This window comes from Lontra canadensis, unplaced genomic scaffold (assembly GCF_010015895.1).
Source record: "Lontra canadensis isolate GAN:19392208 unplaced genomic scaffold, GSC_riverotter_1.0 scaffold17, whole genome shotgun sequence".
NCBI classification, from domain to species: Eukaryota; Metazoa; Chordata; class Mammalia; order Carnivora; family Mustelidae; genus Lontra; species Lontra canadensis.
In genome coordinates this window covers 12,839,056-12,860,859 of record NW_022631011.1, presented here as the reverse complement: position 1 = coordinate 12,860,859, position 21,804 = coordinate 12,839,056, and the positions used below count along the sequence as shown (strand labels likewise).

Below are 21,804 nucleotides of genomic sequence, written 5' to 3'. Positions count from 1 at the left end.
GCAATATTGCCATCTTAAAGGGGTGATTAAGTGAAGTTAGGACACCAGTTAAAGAAAAGAACAAGGGTTAGTGAGGCAAATCAGGGATGTAACCAGTAAGAGACTGTCACTCCCCTTAGACTTGAGGGGCCACGAAGAGTAGGGAATGGTTACTGCAATGATGTGGTCTTATAGGAGAAGGGTGCCTGACACAAACTGTGACCACAGGCAGTGGGATATAGCCACTGCTGGCCCTCCCCGCCTCCTGGGGGTGGGCAGGGAGACACATCACCTCAATACACTGATGCCTTTGCCTTCTATTCACTCACCTTTCCTCATTTTCCTGTTAGCTGAACCCATCCAGAAGCTAGAGGGTGAGGGGGGTCTCTGTTGAGAAAATTCACATATGTCAGCCTACTGGGTCACAGAGCTGTGTGAAGGAGGACAGAGAGTGAATCTGGAGTTGCTAATGAGGAATATACAAAATTCCACTTAAAAAAACCCTGTTATTAGCTTTGTGTTATTCTAAAAGTATAGTCCTTGGGGCGCCTGGGTGGCCCAGTAGGTTAAAGCTTCTGCCTGTGGCTCAGGTCATGATTCCAGGGTCCTGGGATCAAGCCCCACATTGGGCTCTCTGCTCTGTGGGGAGCCTGCTTCCCACCCACCTCCCCCCTGCCCCTCCTGCCTCTCTGCCTACTTGTGATCTCTGTCAAATAAATAAATAAAATCTTTTAAAAAAATGTTTAGAAGTATAGTCCACTTGTTGCAAAAATCTTTTAGGTTTATCTTATTTGTACTTCTCCAGTTTCATTGTTTGATTCCCTTCTCCAGTCACATAAAAGTTGTGTGAGATCTCTGAATTTATCACACTTTCCCATACTTTGCCTTAACTTTGTACACATTGTTTCTTCACTTCGTGATGTCCTACCTCTCCCCCTCCTTTTTATCTGGCAGATTCCTATGCTTTCTTCAGATTTCAGTCTCCCTTGAGAAGCTTTTATATGTTCTCAAAGCACTATGTAGTTGTGACAATATGCTTTCTTGTTTATAATTGTTTCCTGAGTGCCTAATGCCCTACCTCATTTTAAGTTGTCGCTGATTACAGTCGTGTAAAGTGAAGGAGTCAAAAAGGGTTTTTCAAGGGAGCTGTTAGAGCTAAGTCTAAAAGTTTTCAACATATTTGTAGAACTATAAAACGTATGTCTCCTTGATTTATTTCTGTGCCATGCTGAGTTGTCACTGTACAATCTAGAGAAGGGATCAAATTTCTCAAGAATCAACTGGACAACTGACAGATTTTGAAAGCCTGTGTCTACTTTCAGCTCACTAGCACCTTTTATTACTTTGGGATAATAATTTGATAGTCATCATGCTTAATGGCACTGGAAAATATTCAGTTCCTGCCATTAATATGTTAGGTAACTTGGGAATGTAATAAGATATGGACCTTGACCTTTGGGAAATTAACTTAAAAAAAAAAAGAGATACCCAAGAGATACTTCGCTGTAAATTTGAAATTATGTATGGTAGTAGGAATTCAATAGCCTAAAAGTAATCTTCTTCTTTATTTGGTTTTAATAAGACACAATGATGATTTATAAAGGTTTGCTATGACTTTCAGAGCAAGCGAATTATCTAGTACATTGACTACAATGCAGATTGGAAATGTTTGCCGAGTAAATAATCTCCTTTTTATAAATAAATAAAATATTTATAAGCTTGGTGTCATAGCCATAGAGTATAGGACTCTTATATAACAACAGAATAATCTTCTTGTGTCACTTATCATAACATATTACTATTACTAAAGTAACACTAATTAATAATAATGGCCTCTAAGAACTAATATTATTGGGTACTTATATGCCTGACACTGCATTAACTTGTTATATGTGTTATATTATTTAATCCTGAGAGCAAACCTAGAAGAGATATTGTAATATTATCCACATTTTTAAAAAGATTATTTATTTATTTATTTGATGGAGAGAGTGGGCACACAAGCAGGGCGAGCAGCAGAGGGAGAGGGAGAAGCAGGCTCCCCGCTGAGCAGGGAGCCTGATGTAGGGCTCCATCCCAGGGCCCTGGGATCATGACCTGAGCAAAAAGCAGAAGCTTAACTGAGTGAGCCACCCAGGTGCCCTCTATCCACATTTTTTTAAGTTAAGAAATTTAGGTTTAGAATGTCTTTTAGTTTAATTTCTTTCAGTTGAAAGTGAAATAAATTTAACTCAAACTGGTTTAAGTAAAAGCTGAGAAACCCAAGGGTAGACTTCAGTTCCAAGTACGTGTTGAGATTTAGAGAATGCATCAAGGTATTTGCTTTCTTTATACTTGTCTTTGACTTCGCTTGCCTTCAGGCAGGGTTCAAGCAGAGCTTTGGACAGAGAAGGTGGTCACTGGCATCCCATACCTGCATCCTCTAAACTTAGCACACCAGTATAAAAGGAATCAATCTTTAAAAATTATTATTATTTCTTGTTATTAATTGTTACTATTTTAATGCTAATCCCAGGGAAGTCTTCATTCTGCCCAACTTGGCTGATATACCCATCGCTCACAGCAATGGCTAGGATCAGATAACATGATTGATTGCCACACAAGGATCGCATAGAGCAGAGGGAAATTACACTAAAGCACCAGTAAAAAGCAGATGGAAGGCATGTTGGGAAAACAAATTATGAATGCCCTTGCCTTTACTATGCCGAGGGTGAATTAACTTGCTGTGCTAGTGAGTAGTGGAACAATGATTCAAATCCACGTCTGTCCAATTTTTGGGCTCTAGTCTTTGAGCATATTGATGTAGACACTTATTCATTCTTTCTGTTTTTTTTTTTTAATGATATTCATTTTACATTTAAAAAGTGTTAAAGCGAAGGCAGCTATTGCAAAGGTTCTAAAGACTTCTTTGGTCTGTTTTCTCTGAAATTTACTTTCTTGATTTAGAGACTGAAAGTTACAATGGATGGTTTCTGTTCTATTTTCCCTCACAGACCAGTTTCTGAGTTCTGCATGAACAGCCTATATATGACATTTACAACATAGTCTAACACAATTTAGGATCTGAATTTACAAAATCTATAATTCTGCATGAAGCTTCCAGGTACTTTCTGAATACAAGTAAATATTTTTATTCACCAACTAAATGCCAAGTTTTCTTTACAGGGTTGACCATGATCTTTAGAGGATCTGAACTTAGCAAAAGAGAGCAAACATTTCTGTAGTGTAAATCTTCATTTATTCCTCTAAATATTGAGATAAGATCAGCATAATGACTCCTTGTTTCATTATAGAATCGTATAGACAGTCTTATTCCTGTCACTTTTTGTTTATTCATCTAATAATATTTCTCTTCTCCTAGAGATTAAATGAAACAAAGATAGTGCTTCAGGAAATTTCTTCTTCTCCGTTACCTCCACACCCACTCCCCCAGTCTTATGGAAATTTGACCATACTTTCTCAGTTTGGATAAAGGTATGAGGTACTAAAAGTTGATGTTTATGTGTGGTCTGCTCTAGGCAGAGACGCTACTTGTAGAAAGAGAAGAACTCTTTTAATCCACCAGGATCTTTAATGAGGGAATGAGAAAAAGATACTCTTAATCACACATAAGGATGTTCTCATCCTTTCTCCAATTTTTCATGTCTGTCTAATCACTTTTTGACTAATGCTATCTTTACAGGCCAACTTCCAGTAACTAAATAAGAAAGACTGTCAGCAGGGAGAAAAAAAATAAATAAACCCAACAACAACAAATACAGATACTGCATTTTAAAAAATATTTTAATGACTCTGCCCACCCTTTTTTCCCAGAATTCACTATTTACTGAACTCAGCTTCATAGTAGGAAATGCAAGATGCTTGAAAGTTAAACATTTTTTCCATTGTTAAAAGCTGCAGTGAAGAATGAGTTTTCTTCTTAATTAGTCCAGTCTTCCCGCTCCATCTTTTCATGACATTTTGTCTCATTCTCTTGGCGTTAGGTGATAGTGGGAGGCAGCTTTAGGGAAAAAAAAGCAACTCTAAGCACATGAAAGATGTCATCCAGAAAAATGATGTAGAAACAAACAGTAGGACTTTAATAAACTTTAACATTTTGTTATAGTCTTTTCCCTATGTGTTTGTTCATATATCTTTGTTTTGGATAGAGTCTACAGGGAAAAAAGAGATTGTCTTCTGAGTTATTTAAAAAAATCTTTCTCTGTCTTTAACGAATGGTTGACTGGATATTTTGTTAGTCAGTAGGTTGGTGCACAGTTCTTTCATTTTCCCTCCTTAGGGACAAATGGTGGGGCTGTACTTCTCTGTCCCCTTGAAGTTAGGCATTAACCCTGTGAGTTGTTTTGGCCCCTCTAGCCAGCGTTTGATGCTCCTTATTTCTTTCTCAGTTGTGTTGATCACAGAAGCTGGTGACAAGATGGAATTTCAGTCATCCTGCTTCTAGAGATGTGGACATAGAGATGTGAGTGAGAAATAAGCATTTGTTTTAAGCCACTGAGATTTCAGGGTTTTTTTTTTTGTTTTATTTTGTTTTGTTTTGTTTTGTTTTGTTTTTTTTACTATTTTCTATCCCTCCCCATCCTGTCAGATGCAGCCCTTGCAGCAAAACAGGTGTTTTTGTTCTAGGACGCCTTCTGCCTTCTACCTTTGTTTATGAGACACTAAACGCATAATTACATGCTTAAGAGGTAAGGGAGGCAAACAAGGTTAGGTCCCTCTTTTTTCTTCTCCATTACATTAAATTGCTCTGTAAAATCAGCCTGTCTCGTATTCATTCTTTGATATTTTCAAATCAGTAAACAATAGGGAATTTTCATCGCCAGGAAAATTCTTTCATATTCCATCTTAAGATAATTCTGTTTATATTTTGGCTTTTTAAAATACTTGCTTTTCATTCTGTCTACCGAGGAGGAAAGCTTTCTCACCAGAAGGAGTAGAACAATTATGGCTCATAGGGAATTGAATTCCAAGATAGTTGGAGAGATAGAAAATGAGCACCTGGACATTTTCAATGAGTTCAAGTTCCCTCGTGCAGACCAATTGTGCTTCATTGAAAAGGTATGACCAGATTTCCACACCATTGAGAGGAGGAAAGCAGACACTGTAATAACACCTCTTTCTTTCTCTCTTTCTCTCCCTTTTGGCCTAGGGGAATGTGCGTAGAGGAAGCACCCCCACTAAGGGATTAGGTTTCCCAGTCTGTCTCAGAGATTCCTGTCTCCATTTCCCTTCCATTGAGGGCTCAGTCACCCTCTGGCTGTTTCCCACCAGTGTCCACTCTCCTCTAGATAGAGCCTACAGAAACTCCTGACAGCTCACAGACTCCCCTTTGAGGCCTACTCCTTCATGGAGCAAAAGGGAGAAAAAGGGGGAAGAAAACTTGTCTTGAAAGCCTACAGACTTTCACACCACAAGGAATGTGTTGACCATATGCATCTTAAAACCAGATGAATAATGTTCGTCCAGCCCTTCAGCTCACCCGTGTGCAGCCTTATCTCTCCCATGCTCCAAAGTGAAAAACTCAAAACCAGATTTCTTACCAATTTCCTACCAATCTTTTGCTCAAATAAGGACGGAGTTGTTAATACACAGTCAGGTACATGTTAAATTATATTGTTCATCATGACATAATTTATCTGCAGGGGACACTGATTTTCGCAGTGAATGCCTTAAAAAAATTTTTTTTTTGCCTTTATATGGGGGCATATTAGTTATAATTATCATAGGCAAGGCCACTTCTGAGATGCTAGGGTCACAAAACAGACTTTCATTTTCCTGTTTTAATTTCCAGTAATAATGGAGATAATGTGTTTCATGTTTATTTCCCCTTTGCACCAGGATACCTATGGAGTATCCCAGTGTTTGTTCTCCTATATGTTCTTTATACCTGATGGCAGACATAGTTACCTCTTAAAACCTGAACATCAGAAGAGTTAACAGAACTCTCAAAGCTTTTCCTAGAGATAGCTTCTGCAGAGAGGATCTGATTCCTGTGGGCCTACAGCCTACTGCCTGCATTTGAGTGACTCTAAGAGAAAAACATCTGGCCTAATTTATCTTCAGGCATAATTTAATAATGCTGAATGGCAACCTCTGGGAAAAATCTAAGTAAGACTTTATGTAACCACTAATTTAGAGTTGGTTAATAGGTAATTCTTATTTGTATTTCTTTTGAAGGAATAAGATATTTTGATCACATCAGAGCTAATCATTTTTCTTCATCCTGACATCTAAATGTGGTATTATAGTATAATGAGCTCCCAGCCTGGTTGTAGGCAGAACTCAACTGGTAGAATCAGGACTGAAGAAGGCTGGAAAGCAATAGGGACTATCTGATTTCATAAAGAGTCTTTTGTTGGCAAAGGTAAGTTTTAATGCACCATTGCCTCCTTAAAGAGACTCAGCCCATATTTCATATCAACAAATATCGGCTGATTGAAACCAGTTCTGTTTGCTTTGTGCCCTTGATAAATATGGCCTTTATTCCTCCACATAGTCTAAGAAACGGGATAGAAAGGGGGATAGACTGGGGAGGGTTGGAAAACTTGGCTAATATTAAGGTGGGTAGTACATCAAGCAGAAAAAAGTATTTGCCCCAAGAATGTATTTAGCATAAATCTATATGCCAATACTTAAATTATATATTAATTCCTTGAGTATAATAAATCCAGTGGGAGATCTTTGACTTGGTATTTAGTATAAACACTTATGCTAGATTCTTACCTTATGACTCCAATTAGAAACAAGGATGACATATCACATAAGCCTTTTGGCTTTCAGAAGGCCTCTAGGACATATTATGAAAATATTGAGGTACCTGCTTCATATTTTTAAAATGTTGGCCTTCTTACTGAAGCCTGGGATTCAGAAATTCTTTTAACTGGTGCTCATCAAAGTTGTGTTCTAGGTAAAGACCTCTTACTGCTAGAATTATTTATAGCTTTGCCTGGTGAGTTCCCAATTTTATACAGTTTTTTAAATTTTTTAATTATCTGTCTGGATGGATCAAAGTGTATGTTTGACAAAGGGCTAACACTCTGTATTCCCAAGTTTTATCTCATTAAGAATTTGAGTTGCCAGTGATGAAGTAAGTGTTAGCAGTTGCTACTCTTTTATTTATCTTCTAAAGGAATAAAACATTAACATAAGGCTTAGAAACATGTCTTTTGTATTTTTTTAAAATAGCCTGTGAAAAGAACCAACTAAGGGCTTAGTAATTAGTCTAATGCACACATTGGTCATGAACATTTGGTCATGGACAGTGACTAAAATCGAACTCTAACCAATTAAGCGAGAAGTTGAATTTACTAGATGACTTGTATAAGCCTAAAGCAGCATAGGAGAACACAGGTCCTTAGCAACACCTGGAAAGAAGGAGTGAATGTGTCCAGGCCTCCTTCATCTCTGCTTCTGTCCATGTAGATTTATTTTCTGGACCGGGCTACTTCCACATGGCTAAATACTTGGCTTTTCGCTAATTTTAGGCTCTCACTTCACGTGCTCTCATCACATGGGATTATTTTCAGAAAGCAACTGAGATTTATTTTCTCGAGATTCAGGCCAATGTGTCCTGGGGAAGATTGATGGTTGGCCCTCCTGTGTACCCAACAGGGACCATCCCACCACCCATCATTCGTAGAGAGCTCTTAAGTATCTACAGGAGTATGATAGCTCCCATTCAAATCAAAGCAGGAAGGGATTTTTCAGAAGAGAATAAGGTGTTGTGTACACAAGACAATAAATTCAGCACAACAGTTCTACCTTGTCGTTGTTCCTCTTGTTTTCATTCATTAGCCAAGTTTCTATTCAGTGCCTACCTTGTGCCAGGTACTAGCAATGAAGGAATGGCCAAATAAAATAACATAAAATAAAATAATAACACAATGATTATCACTACTTGCATAGAATCTGAATTATAATAAAACTGTCAGAAATGGGGTAGGCAAAGGTTATTTCTATGTGAACTGAATTAGCATTTTGAATGAATATGAACAAGGCATATGGCTTGGTCTCCTTTCTTTTATTTTAAATCCATTTCTAAGTAAATTAGCTGTTTGCCACCTTCCCCTCCCTGACTATAGTAAACCAGGGGATAAGTGTCTCTAGAGATGGTGATGACATGTTTTATTGTATTTCATTTTGGTGTATGTGTATGCTTGGTAAATATTTGTTAAATCAATGAATTATTGAGGAGGTGATGTTGTTGTCTAACTATAGTCCAGAGAAAAGGGTGACTATTAACTGTGACAAAGCAAGCATCATTGTCTTTGTCATTCTTCAACATTTAAGTGGTCAGGATCAAATAATTCCATATAACAAAGTCATTTTCTACAATTATCTCAAGATATATTTTGCAACTAATTCCTTCTGGCAGCTACAGCTGGATGCTGTGTCATTTCAGACGAGTCTGGGAGAATAACACTGAAGAATTTTCTTGACTCAGATTGAATGATGAGTAATCCTTGCTTTGGAAAAAATTCAATATATCTCTATTTTATTTTCTCCACTGTGCTTTACAGTATGAGGTATATAACTGCTTCTGTTGCTGCTTGAGTATTCATTTTTATTTTGTTTGAAACAGATTTTTAAATTATTTATTAAATACTATGTAATTTAAATAATGCAGGCATAAATTATATAAATGGCATAGTGTAGAGATTAATATACAATTTAAAGAGGATGAAAGTAATTTGTGCTTCTAAATATGCAAATATTTAAAAAGTATGACATTTCCTCCTTGAACTTTTGCTTTTCTATCCCTCTCCAGGGTAACAATTGGAAATTGCTGAAATATTTTTATATGGTGTGAATATAAGTTGGGGGCATGTAAGTGTAGGGACAACATATACATTTGAATACTTGCTTTCTCTATACATACTGTTCTTCAGCCTGCTTATTTTTACTCGTCACTTTATGGACATCTTCCTCTGTCAGTGCATATTTTCTTTGAAATGGTGGTGTATTTTATGATATTTATGTGTCTTCATTTATTTAAGTATCCCCCCCTCTTAGATTAGCTTTTAAAAAAAAATTCAAATAATACTTCATTGAACTTGTGGGATAGGCTGTAGATTTCTGTAAGAAAAATTCCTAAAGGTGAACAAATGGGACTTCCTACTTTTTACATTTTAATAGTACTGCCAAATTACCTTCCTAGTAAGTTGGCACCATTTACTACAAGATGGTATATTGGGACAGTGAAGCACTTGGAGACTGAAGGCATGGGTTTGGTTGGCTTCTTACTTAGGGATCACCTAGTAGAGGGGAAGTAATGTGTGTCTCAGTCCTCTCTATAACATTAATATCTACCTTGACAGGTGGTTGTAAGAATTAAATATGTCAGCATAATTCAAATTCTTGCAAAATGACCTAGCATGTTTCTATTACAGAATGCTTTCTAGCGTTATGCACATACTACCTTCTATTATTAACACAAGCACCTTGTAAAAATTCCCAAGATATAGAAATTTGGGATCTCAACCGATTGCTGCTTCAGAATGTTATCTTGAGGAGAATGCTGGCTTTGTCCATAGGTCTACATGTAGACGGGTTTTTAGTTTCCCATGTGTGGGCAAAAATACACATTAAGATCCTTAGTTTTCATAATATTGTATTTTGCCATCTACAAGCCTGGTTTTTAGAGTTACTATATCCATAATAATATAATATAAATAAACTTTTAGTTGTTGGAGTATATAATCCTAATTTAATTATATTGGACCTTGGGAAGACTATCTACTTGGATTATTTTACATAATTATTCTCAATTTTTATGTTTATATTTTTATGAGAGGTTCCATGACAAAATTTATAACTGTCCTTTGCTTGTTTTTGTGACACGTCATTGAAGATCTTGTTCATAACCACCCAATGCCACTATATGAATTTCCATAGGAGATAATTCTCTTACTTAAGAAATAGGAAAATCTTTATCAGCTCTGATAAGCTGATATTTCCTTCATTCAGTCCAAAGGAGTTTGCCCCTGCATTTTAGCTGCCATGAAATTAGTATGATATAACAGATCAGCGTGGTAGCATCTTTTACTGGGCATGATTTTTTCAGTTTTCTCAGTTTTGAAATATTTCATTACATTTTTCTCCTTCAAAATAGTACAGAAAGGGACACCTGGGTGGCTCAGTGGGTTAAAGCCTCTGCCTTCGGCTCAGGTCAAAATCTCAGGGTCCTGGGATCGAGTCCCACATCGGGCTCTCCGCTCAGCAGGGATCCTGCTTCCTCCTCTTCTCTCTCTCTGCCTGCCTCTCTGCCTACTTGTGATCTCTGTCTGTCAAGTAAATAAATAACATCTTTTAAAAAAATAGTACAGAAAAAAAATAGTGCAGATTTTCTTAAGAAGGTGTGATAAAATAACACAGAAGTTATCTCCACTGTATTTTAAATGGAACATGAAATGATGAGATGTGGTTTTGATGACAAGACACTGAAAGAACCTGCAGATACTAGGAGAAGGGCTGTTGATAATTGCGGGGAAAATCACGGGGACAGGGGAGTAATTGTCTAAGGATCGAACTACCGGGGTTCTAATCTTGGCTTTACTACTTTGTAGCTGTGTGACTTTGGGAGAATTAAATAAACCCCTCTGCACCTTAGTTACCTCATCCTGTCATAAAATGAGGGTGATAATAGTCTCTAAATGATAAGGAGGTTGCTATGAGGATTAAGTGAGTTTGTATACATGTTAGAATAATGCCTGATGCAGAGTCACTGCTGTGTGTTGGCTATTGTTATTATTATAGAAAGAGATAGAAGTGTTTGAAATCACAGATTATTGAGCTTTATCTCCACTCTCAGGGAAATTCTAGAGTGTACTATTAAGCAGATGACTCTAAGCATTTAGAAATGGAAGTAGTGATCGCTGGAAGGCATTATGGATTCTCTAAGTTAATTCCTGTCAAACTAAATTAATTTATTTTTGATAGGATTATTAGAGTTACATATCAGGAGGATGCTCCTGTTGGAACTAAATTTCAGCCAGTCATTTGAAGTATAATTAAATGAATTTTTAGAAGATTGAAGATCTATAGCTGAGCGCATTGATTGGCTAATCGGGATGCGTCTGAAGGAAGACTCTAGCAGCAGCCACACTGTTGGGGCTTTGTTTTCCATGGCTTTGTTCAGCTCTGTCCTGAGTAACTTGAAGGAAACATCAAAGTCATACTGTCAAATGTGCGGATATCACAAAGTACAAAGGGAAACTGGACAGTCAAACAAGAGAATGATGATTCCAAAAGAACTTTATAAAGTAGGACAAACAACCTTCATCTAAAAAGGTGAAATTTGACTGAGATAAGTATTTTTCACATTTGTGAATACCACAAAGTTTACCTGGTACCTGGAATAAAAAGATATTTGGGAATGATAAGATTTCAGAGCCCATAAAAATGGATTGAAACAAACCCTAGTGCATTGAACAAACATCCATTTACATCCAGTAAGTTTGGAAATCTATACCACAGAACTATGTGTGTGATTTCAGAAATAAATGTTGAAAGTTCTGGAAGTTTTAGTTGGTTGACGGCCTGAGGACTGCTAAGAAAGAGCGAGTGTCATACTAGTTTGTATTAACATAATTATATGAGTTAGAAAAGGGAGGTAATAGTTTTACTATATTATGTTTCACTCAAATTACGTTTAGAGTAATTATTAATGGTATTTAGCTAAATTTATTCAATTAGCATAATCCTTAAAGCATGTATTTTACAAGTGATGTTGGCAAACTCAAGAATGTTCAAGGGGTGTTTTGTGAGACAGTGTCTGCAAACCATTTTATGTGAGGATTGATGGAAGCAACTGAGGATCCATTAGCCTAGAGATGAAAGAAGACTGGGCCCTTAATGGTGTATTCAAACAAGTGGCAGCATATCATATGAATAAATGATTGGACCCCATTTTGTAAATTCGTATAACACAATCACTTTACCTTAAGCTTTCATGTTAGGAAACTGCTTGTAATTTAATATTAAATAATTGTCACATTCAAAGGCAAAAACTAGGACTACATAGTAGAAGTCATAGGAAAGCAGAATTTTTACTTGATGCACAGAGAAAGCTTTTTAATAATTAGTGGGTTTTAAATATAGTACACTGCCTGCAGATTTCTGTGGGAGAAGTATTTCTTTCATTAAAGATATGTTTTACTTTCTAAAACAGTTTCATCTGTATCATCATTTAAGTAGGTATTAATATTTTTCTTTTACCCTTTTTAGAATGTTGTAGAAATTCTGGATTTCTCTCACATTGTTTTTGCTTTCTGTTTTATATGTAATGACAACTATTTCAAAAGATTAGAAACTTAATGAGGTAGAACAAAGTTGCCAAAATCCACAGGAAATTAGAAGTCACCTCTCAGTCCCATAGATCTTTATCTACAAATTCAGATAATGATCACTCTGAACTGTTCTAGGCCTCACAAAGCCGTTTTTCTCCTCTCAGCTGTGCTCTGTTTTATGAGGCTGTACAATTAAATTAATCTTATGGACAGATTTTTTTTTTGATGGGTATTCAATAATACTCTATTACTCTAATATTCTAATACTCTATTGCTTGAAAATTTGTCTTGAAATGTATGTGGCTGGAAACAAGTTGTTACTGTTGATATTCTATATTTTTACTTGAATTGTAACACAAGTATAGCAGGATAATTTGTCCCTGTACTGTGCTTTTCTTTCTGGGTAACACAGCAATGTCTAGAATAGTGCCACATGGTCTAACCCTCCTTGTTAAACACAAATAAAAAGACTTGGACGCTGAAACTAGGCACAGTGTGTGCGGGTTTACCTGTGAACCCTGAGTAGAGGAAGTCTGGCCATGCTCAGGCGATGAGGGGTAGCAGGAGACTTGCCATATTCGTAGAAGCTGGAGTGCAGTTTACACAGGAAATCTCAAAGAGAGACTACATCTAATGCCCATCTTTTTTTCTTTTCTTTTTCTTTTTTTTTATAGCTCTCCTCATTTTCTAGGATGTGCTCAGAGGGGTCCCCGCCCCCAAGCCAACAGTGTTAACTAATGTTTATTAGCGCATACTGCTCCAGGCAGTCATTTGGCGAATTGGAATAATAAGCACTTCACATTCATTATCTCATTTTGTCCTCACAGCATTTTTATAAACGAGGAAATGAGGAAACTGAGATCCAAGGAGGTTAAATATCTGAGCTCAGACAGCTAGTGAGTAAGGGCTCTTGGTTCATCTGATTGCAGCTCCCATAACCTCAGAGAGTGACTGGACACATCTCTCCAAATTAACTTGGCCTCTGTATTAGCCTGCTTGGTCATGCTGTAGCCTGGGGATGTGGACATGAGTGAGGACCAAAGCCTTCAGTGTAGCAAGAATAGCATTAAGCAGATACTGCTAATTATCTATTTGACAGGTGCTACCAAGGGAAGGTACAGTTTAAACCATTATCTGAGAGTTCAAAGAAATATTTGATTGTTCTTAAGTGATACATTGCTGAAGTGGGGATTATGAGGTAGATACTGTGTATAATATCTTGATTATAGACCTTCCATTTCTGCACAACCCCTGTGCTCAGGAGGAGAAGCAATTTAACACTAAGTAGAAGAAGCAGAGTTCAGTGTCAGAAGGGCCAGACCCCCTCACTTACTGGCTGCTGGACCTCAGGGATCTTTCTGGAGGCTGCTGTTTCGGGGTGAAGTAGTTTGATACCCTGATTCTCAAGAGTATCAAAACAAAATCCACATCTTTTAAGTCACACATTCATAAATACTGTGGCAACATATAATTTCCCTTATAAAATGCATGCAGGTAGAATAGAAAAATTGTATCATTTTTAGACCCTTAACTAGCAGCCACATATGTTAGGAGCAGAGAACAGCCTAACTGAGCTGTAGATACCGGGCAGTCAGCAAAGAGCTGTCACTTTCTATGTGGTTGATTTCCTCGTCTGAATCCTGTCAGTGATCCCAATTCATGTTCCATCAGAATGACATGGACATTTGAGGTTTCTCAAGAATCGTGGAAGTATGGAACGTTTAATATATGAATCCCAGAGTCTACTGTAATATTTGGAAAGCTCCTACAGACTTAGCACAGAATTGCCTAGCAAGTAGGAACTATTCTTATTACATTTAAATATTATCATCATCTGTATTATCATGTATACAAGTCCTGTCCTTCCACGTACTAGCTTTTCATCTTGAAACAATTACTTCAACTTTGTGCATCGCTGAGAAAGTTAATCCTGCCTCCTCAGTGCATCTCACCACGTTGTTGTAAGGGTCAAATAAAATAATACATGTTGTATGAGAGCAAATAAACTGTGTTATGTGAAAGCACCCTTTAACCGTACAGAGCTATGTGATGGTTTATCGTTATAACCCTTAAACCATTTACCTAAGGCCTGAGACCTTAAAGAGGTAAGCATTTCAGTGAACTGCCAGCCAGGACTAAGGGAAGACAAGCTGGTGTTAGAAAAAGGGAGGGAGCTAGGTGCTCACATAGGATTCCACAAATCTAATCATATACCATGGACGTGTTTTCAAATTGTGGAAATCTCTTCCTTTTGCATTCTAAGAAGTAAGCTCAGAAAATTTTGTTTAGGACCTGAAGGACCAAAATTTTACCCATTAGGTGAACACTGGTCCAGTATGTTTATCTTAGGGATACTGGAGATGACTTTTGTGTTTGAGAGACACCAGGGAAATCTGGAATAAGCCTTAAGATGTTCGGAACCTTTTATTTATTAGATTAAAATGCTTGAACCTAAAACATAGAAGAATACATTCTTAGCTTGGCCGGTGCCCTAAATGATATGGCAAACCATCTCTGTTCTTAACTACATTACCATCCTTTCTTTGAAAGGCTTTTTGTTTTGTTTTGTTATGTTATGTCCCCCACCCCCACCCCCCCCACCCCCGCCTTCTACTGGGACTTGTAGAAGTCTGGAGGAGGAGGTTTCTGGAATGAGTCTGTCTTGTCTCAAAGTAGCATGAGTCTAGATTTTTTTGAGATTGGTTCTGCGATAGTCTTATAAGTAGAGAAGGTGAAATCCAGTGGTGTATTTGGCAATTCTATACATGTGTTGAGGTTTTGTGAAAAATACAGGGGGCTCCATTGCTAGGAAGGTGGCTCATTGTACACAAACGTTGTATCCCTTGCCATGGAAATCCCCCTTTTTGGAGAGCCACGTTAAATCTGAAATCTCCTGGGGAGTAGCACTGCAGAAGAAAGGAGGGAAAGGAAGATTGAAGGGACTTTAGTGCATCAGGCGGAAGCATGAAAGGTGCAAAACACAGCTCTTAAAGAGTGAGAGTAAAGTGGACTCACAAATAGGGCTTGAACACAGGAGGGTGATTTGTTTTTACAAAGAAAGGAAGGGCATTTTATGTAAAGATTAAGCACTGTGACAGACCGATTTGTGTAGAAGAGACATTGATATCTGGCCAGTGGTTCTAATTACAGTCTTCCCTTGGCAAGGCAGCGCTGATCCTTGTAGCTGTGGATACTCTGCGAAACTCAGCAGTTTTGGGGACCTGTTTTTGAGGAAATAAATGGCAAAGTAGCTTAATTTTCGGCAAAAAATTTTTTTGAAAGGGACTAGATCAGTTTTTATCCAAAGTAAATAATACAGGAACGAGAAAACACAGAAGTGTGGGAAAGGAGACCCAATTCACATTATTTGTACAAAATATGATTCTGCATTTCTATACTGATAGAACTATTAAGAATTCAATTAGCTGTTCATATAGAGAGTAATTATCACAATTCAATGCCTGTGTATGTCTTAGTGATAAAACGTGAAAATATTATATGAAAAAGCTTTTTCATAGTTGCAACTGAAAATATAAACAACAAAATGCTTATTACTGTTTATGAAACAAAACTTAAACACATGGAACACTGTGTAAATTGCTTAAAAATTTAATTAGATGTCTCATTTAACTCCAATCTAAATTTCATCTGGAAATATAAAGAAGTGAACAATTAAATATTTAAGAAGGAATAATGAGAGCAGTGGTCGATCCAGATAGTGAAGTGTATTATAATTTTAGAGCGATTTAAAACAGTGTGGTGCCATTTCAGCAGTTGAATGAAAGATCAGGGGATCTTTCAGGACCCTGGATGAGCCCCAGGGACAGTGGTTTACAGTTCAATTTTTAGACACCCTGAAAATTCCCAGAAGTGCCTTTGGCGATTAGAGGGAATAAGTACGGGAGCTCTGCGCACTCTCCTCTCCACCTTAACAAGGATAGCTCTGCTTCTGTGCATTTTATATATTGGGTTCCCACATTTATTTGGTTTCACATCCCAAAGAGTTTTCATTGCCCTAATATTAATATAGGGTAGAGAATGACTCACTAACCGTGACTGGCTTGTGAAACGAATTATAGTGGGGAATCTTGACTTATTTATAGGTGGTGGGGCTTAAGTCAGTGCTTCACCTTGCTACAGAATGATGAATTATAGATGAATTAAAAAGTAAAACCATAAAAAATACTTGAAAAATATCTCTACAAATATTTTTATTATGTTTTATTGTTTTATTTTATTATTAATTTTATTATAATCAAATAATTATTTGCCTGATCTCTGGATAAAAAGAATCTCTAAACCTGGGACAGAATTCAGAATGGAAAAAACTGATGGAGTTATTCATGTGAAAATAGAAAACTTTACCTAAACTGATGGAGTTGTTCATGTGAAAATAGGAAACTTTACCTAAAATACCACCAACAGAGCAACAAAAAGGATAAATATCTACTGTTTATTTACAAAATAATAAATATTATTTTACTATATGAAGAGCTTTTTATACATTATTAAGGAAAACAGAAATATCCTGTGATAGCCCATATGATATTCATTTGGAAAAAAAAAAAAACTTTGTCCTCATTAGTATTTACAGAAGTATGATTAGAATAACAAGTGAGCCATTACTTTCTGACCTAATAAGGTGGCGAATACTACTAAAAGATAAGCTGAATCTTGACAAAATTGTGGTAAGAGAGGCAGATTTAGTTCTGCTTGGTGGATATAAATTGTTAAAATGGTTTTGGAAGCAGTTGGCAAGAGACGTGTCAGAGTTCATATCCTTTGAAACACTCTAAGAAAGTTACATTCAATATATTCTTTGTTGAATTTTAAAAACAGTATAATGTCTATCTTCAGTGAAGTGTTAATTATGATGCCCATTTTGAAGAATTCATATCGCATAGAGAAAATTAAGATAGCTAACAATATATGCATATACTTTATATAATTATATTACACTGATACGTATGGATAGGAAGAACTAGAGGGAAAACACAAACATTAGCAGTGGTTAATATTCTTGTTTTTAGGTTTATGAGTACATTTTGTTTTCTATGACATAGGTATGAGTTTGTGTTTTTCCAATTTTTACTCTCCAAAAATAAAGTCATTTTAAGTGGTTATTATCCATGGAAAACTTTAGAATTTCATTTTCCATTTTGTCGCAATTAACATCCTAATTGCCCAAGCCTGTTTCAACGTGTTTTGATTTTCTGAAATATTTATTGGCCCTATAAAATCTTCCTGTGATAAAGAGTCTTAAAAACTGTAAGTTGTTTTACTCTCTTCTGTGCTCTAATGCATCCTTGACCCCAGTTTCTAAAGAGGTAGGTACAAGATGGGAAACAAATCAGAGGAACATGTTAAAATCAAACCAGGTATTATGTAACCATGAAAACATATCCGAATATTATTTGTACTTGAAAACGTCAAGAAGGACCATTCAGAAAGATTAATTTTGCGGGGCATGTGGAACCGTAACAGCTCCTAGCCAACAGAGGGTTGGGGCAAAGGGCAGTTCCTCAGTCCGGGGTTGGGGCCTGGTAGCATAGTGTGCTGTCTCACTCTGACTGTGGTTCGTGCCCGCTGTGGTGCTTGAGTATGGCTGCCCATGTGTCTGATTCATGTCTACGCCATGTGTCACATTATATTGATGGTAATCAGTGTTTTGTTCTGTGAAGGTAATCTCTCTCTCTTTTGTTCTGTTCATGTTCACACAGCTAGTTCAGTGAAGCTTGTTCACAACCAGGAACCTCTCCTTCTCTGTCTCCTTTCTCTGTCTTGCAGGAACTGAGGGTGGCTTCTGGTGTTTTGTATGGCTTCATTTCCTTCCTGCCTCTCATCCACTTCATGATGTAATTCTTGGCACTTTTACTTCCTTTGTAGAGTAGGATGTGATGTCATAGAGAAGGGGACAGGGCTATCCAAATTCTCTCAATTGCTGGGAGGAGCTGCCCAGGTGTGCTGAGGGGCCTGTACTCAGGAAGAGAAACAGGGAATCCTCCACAGTGAGTAACCCCACTTTTGAGTGCACCCAAATTTCCATTAAAACGTTGCCCAGTACGCTGGAGTTTCCTCTTCGGCCCTTTCTAGATTTAATCAGTTTGCCTTTTGGACATTCCCAGTTCAGCTCAATTTTCCTCCTTTCTCTCCCTTGTCCCCTCTCCCCCTCATTCTACCATCCTGTGCCTCTCCCTGCCGGATTCCCTCTTCCTTGCTTGCTTACTTGTGTCTGTCTGTGTCTTTTGACTTTCTGCCCATATCTCTTATGAGAGACCATGAGTGTCCCCAGCATTGCCTGTCATTTGGGGTGATGCCCACCCTTATATGGTCCATGCGCCCACAGCATCTCCTTTCAGTAATTCATAAGTACGCACCGTTCTACTTACAGTTCTCGCCTTTTTGTTTTCATGTCTATATCTTTCCCGCCTTTCTCTGTGATCTAATCTTCCCCCTTTTCAGCTCTAAGATGCAGTTTCCTTCTTGCCTTTTTTTTTTTAAACCAATATTTTTACACATTAGTCCTCTTCCCTATACAGCTATGCCTATGTTTCTTTTTCCCCCTTCCCGGTTTTCAGGTGAGCTCTCCAGTGGCCTCCTCTGTGAGGACCGTTTTCCTTCTTTCCTGTGGGCATACTTGTTGCCATACCCTCTTTCTAGCGTAGCTCATATTGCTGGATTCTTTAAAGGACTTACCAACTATGGCTAAGGGACTGATCTGGACTCAGAAGAATGGGAACATTTCCTGGGAACTAGAGAGAGGGGAGAACAGGAAATGAGCCCTGATGGTGAAGGCTGGAATGGGGCAGGCTGTCTGTAAGTCACTGGAGAACCTTGACAAATAGAACCTTTGCCACCACTGGCTGTGATTTGGCCATGAGAGTTAGGTGAGATCGCAGAGCTATTTTGAACAGATTCAGAAGCCTTTTCAATTTCTAGTTTTTTAAAGTGACCCTGTTAATAATTATGATTGTTCTAGTAAATAATCATAAGTTAGAACTCTAGAATGTGCAGAAGCTCTGTACAGCATCTTCAAGTAGGTGTTGTCTACCCTTGGAGGAAGTCATTGTAAGGATGCGTGTAGACTTGGTTCTCATACCTGGAGGTGGCCCCTGTCTATAGTCTGTGATGGTGAGCAGAGTGGACACTGTTGTTGATTACCTTCCCTACATCCAGTGATATTCCTGGATAAATAAAGGAACTTGATTTCCAGGTCTGATGGTCTCATGCCTGTGGAAATAATGAGCCATGTCCCATGCATTCCCCACGCTTTGTTTGAAAAAACTCCCTTGCACTCAAAAATAAGCAGGCCAGAAGGGGAGAGAAAGAAAAATGGGACTCAGTTCATAAAACTGAGATGGGCTGAATGGGAAGAGGAAGGGGTTTACTTGAAATTAATTTAAAAAGGCAGAAGAAAGGAAACTGAGCTGAACTGGAACACACACTGTAATAACTTACTTGGGTTTTTGTATGCTTTTTCCCCATTTTGGCCATGAAGGATTTTTTTTCCCTCTCTCTCTCTTTTTTTTTTTTTTTTTAAATACAAAAGAGGTTGATCAAAATGTGAATCCATTGAGGGTATTTCTAACCAGCGCTTTGTTCCCTGCTGTTGGTAGTGTCCAGGCTCAATGTTTCCAAGTTCCTGGAGATTTAGGAAACATTTTAATAGCCTGAAAATCTGTCTTTAACCATAAAATATTTGCAGTTTTTAATAAAGGAAATTACAAACACTTATTAACTTTGTTTTCAGGTTTCACATTTTTTCTTTTCTTTTTTTTTTTTTTTGTTTTGTTTTGGTGTATATGCCTTTGTGACCTTTTTTTGAAAAATGACCCCGTGTTGCAGAAATTGCCATAAATGTCCAGAAAAGAATTGCATTCTCACTTTGGACACCCAAACTGTGTGATGAGACCTTGTTTTGACATAACAGCCCCTTCCCCTTAAAATTTTTAAGGAAGCCTTGCATGATCCACACACATTTTTATTTTGTATGCTTCCATACAATAATCTAGGAATTTTATGTTTATTTTTATATTTTAGGCACTAGAAAAACACCCCAATTCACCAATGACAGCGAAGCAGATATTGGAAGTCATTCAGAAAGAAGGGTTAAAAGAAACAAGGTCAGTATTCATATTTACATTTTCTGTTTTCATTGCCACTAATTGCAAAGCAGTAAATGTATCTAGATTTTGATATTGTAGTTGATTGTGGAATCAGTAATTACCTACAGATTCTTTTGTGATTGCCAAATATTTGGGTGACCCAAGATTTCCTTGTAACTGCCTGTTGGCTTAATAAAATACATTAGACAGGTTAATATAGAATGTACTTTGTTAACAAAGAGCCTTGCTGCATGAATTAGCCCTTCATTGGAGTTACTCCTCTTTCTCTGTGTCTTGTAAGAGGAGCTTTTGTTTCTGAAAGTAAAGAGGAACACTTTTACAGGCTTAATAGATAGATCCCAAGTTATAAAGGTTACGTCACTCTGATAAAACTCAAAGTGCTAATAAACGTGGTTGAAAATTTAGTCGTCTTATATTTAGAAATCCTCTGCTTGGAGTGTCATTACTCAGCTATTGAGCCTTTAAAAAATAACAATTTTATTGAGATATAATTCATACACCATAAAAGTCAAGCCTTTAAAAGGTATAATTCAGTGGTTTTTAGTATATTCACAGAGTTGTGCAATCAACACCACTATCTAATTTCAGAACATTTTCATCACCTTGAACGAAAGTCCATCCCCCTTAAGCAGTTATTCCCCTTTCCCTACTCCTTCTAGCCCCTGGTAACCATGATTCGACTTTTTGTGTCTGGATTTGACTGTTCTGGACATTTCATATAAGTGGAATTATACAATATGTAGCCTTTTGTGTCTAGCTTCTTTCACTTAGCAAAATGTTTTTAAGGTCCATCCGTGTTGTATCATGAATCAGTATTTCCTTTTTTGTTGCCAAATAATATTCCATTGTATGGATATGTACTCCATTTTGTTTATCTATGATGAGCTTTTATTTAGTAATTAATGTTACAGTTTTGGCTTTAGCCACCAGTTGAGGGCCATATTGATATTACGCAAAGAGAAAAAAGAAGTTTGTTACGAAATAAAATACATAGAGCTGTCATATGAGTGTGTAATCGTCCATGTTACATAGAGCGAATTACTTTTGTATGAAGTTATCTACCTATAAGCCATTGAGTGTACAGTAGTTGCAGCTTGGTGAAAATCAGAGCTGCAGAGCTATCTTTTGGGTGTTTTTACTGATACCAAGATACAACTGCTGAGAGAAAGGAAAATCCTCCTGAGGCCAACTTGTCCTAAAAAAATCAGTATCATCTGTAACCCCTCTTACTGTAAAGGGTAGATAACATCAGCTTCTAGCTGTTTAAAATGCATCCTTTGCAAGTCTCATCCACAAACATCACGATTTAGAGGGGTGTAAGACATCTGGCTCAAATTTTCATCTCTGTGTTGGAGGCTTTTTCTGCCTGTTCTGAAGACACAGCCTAAGATAATGTAGCTACACCGTTTGGA

The 21,804-nt window shown here is 37.3% G+C and overlaps 1 protein-coding gene across 6 annotated transcripts in view; it reads left to right on the top strand.

Annotated features, from left to right (window-relative positions):
* The window catches only part of ASXL3 (ASXL transcriptional regulator 3), a 186,383-nt gene that overhangs the window by 11,723 nt on the left and 152,856 nt on the right, over positions 1-21,804 (top strand). For 3 of the 6 annotated variants that reach the window (XM_032859662.1, XM_032859665.1, XM_032859666.1), the window contains one exon: positions 20,307-20,389. In XM_032859662.1, coding sequence (XP_032715553.1) covers positions 20,307-20,389 — 83 coding nt within the window. Of the gene's footprint in view, positions 1-4,367; positions 4,442-18,113; positions 18,275-20,306; positions 20,390-21,804 lie in introns of those variants that run through there. The other 3 variants (XM_032859664.1, XM_032859663.1, XM_032859667.1) reach the window with 3 other exon arrangements.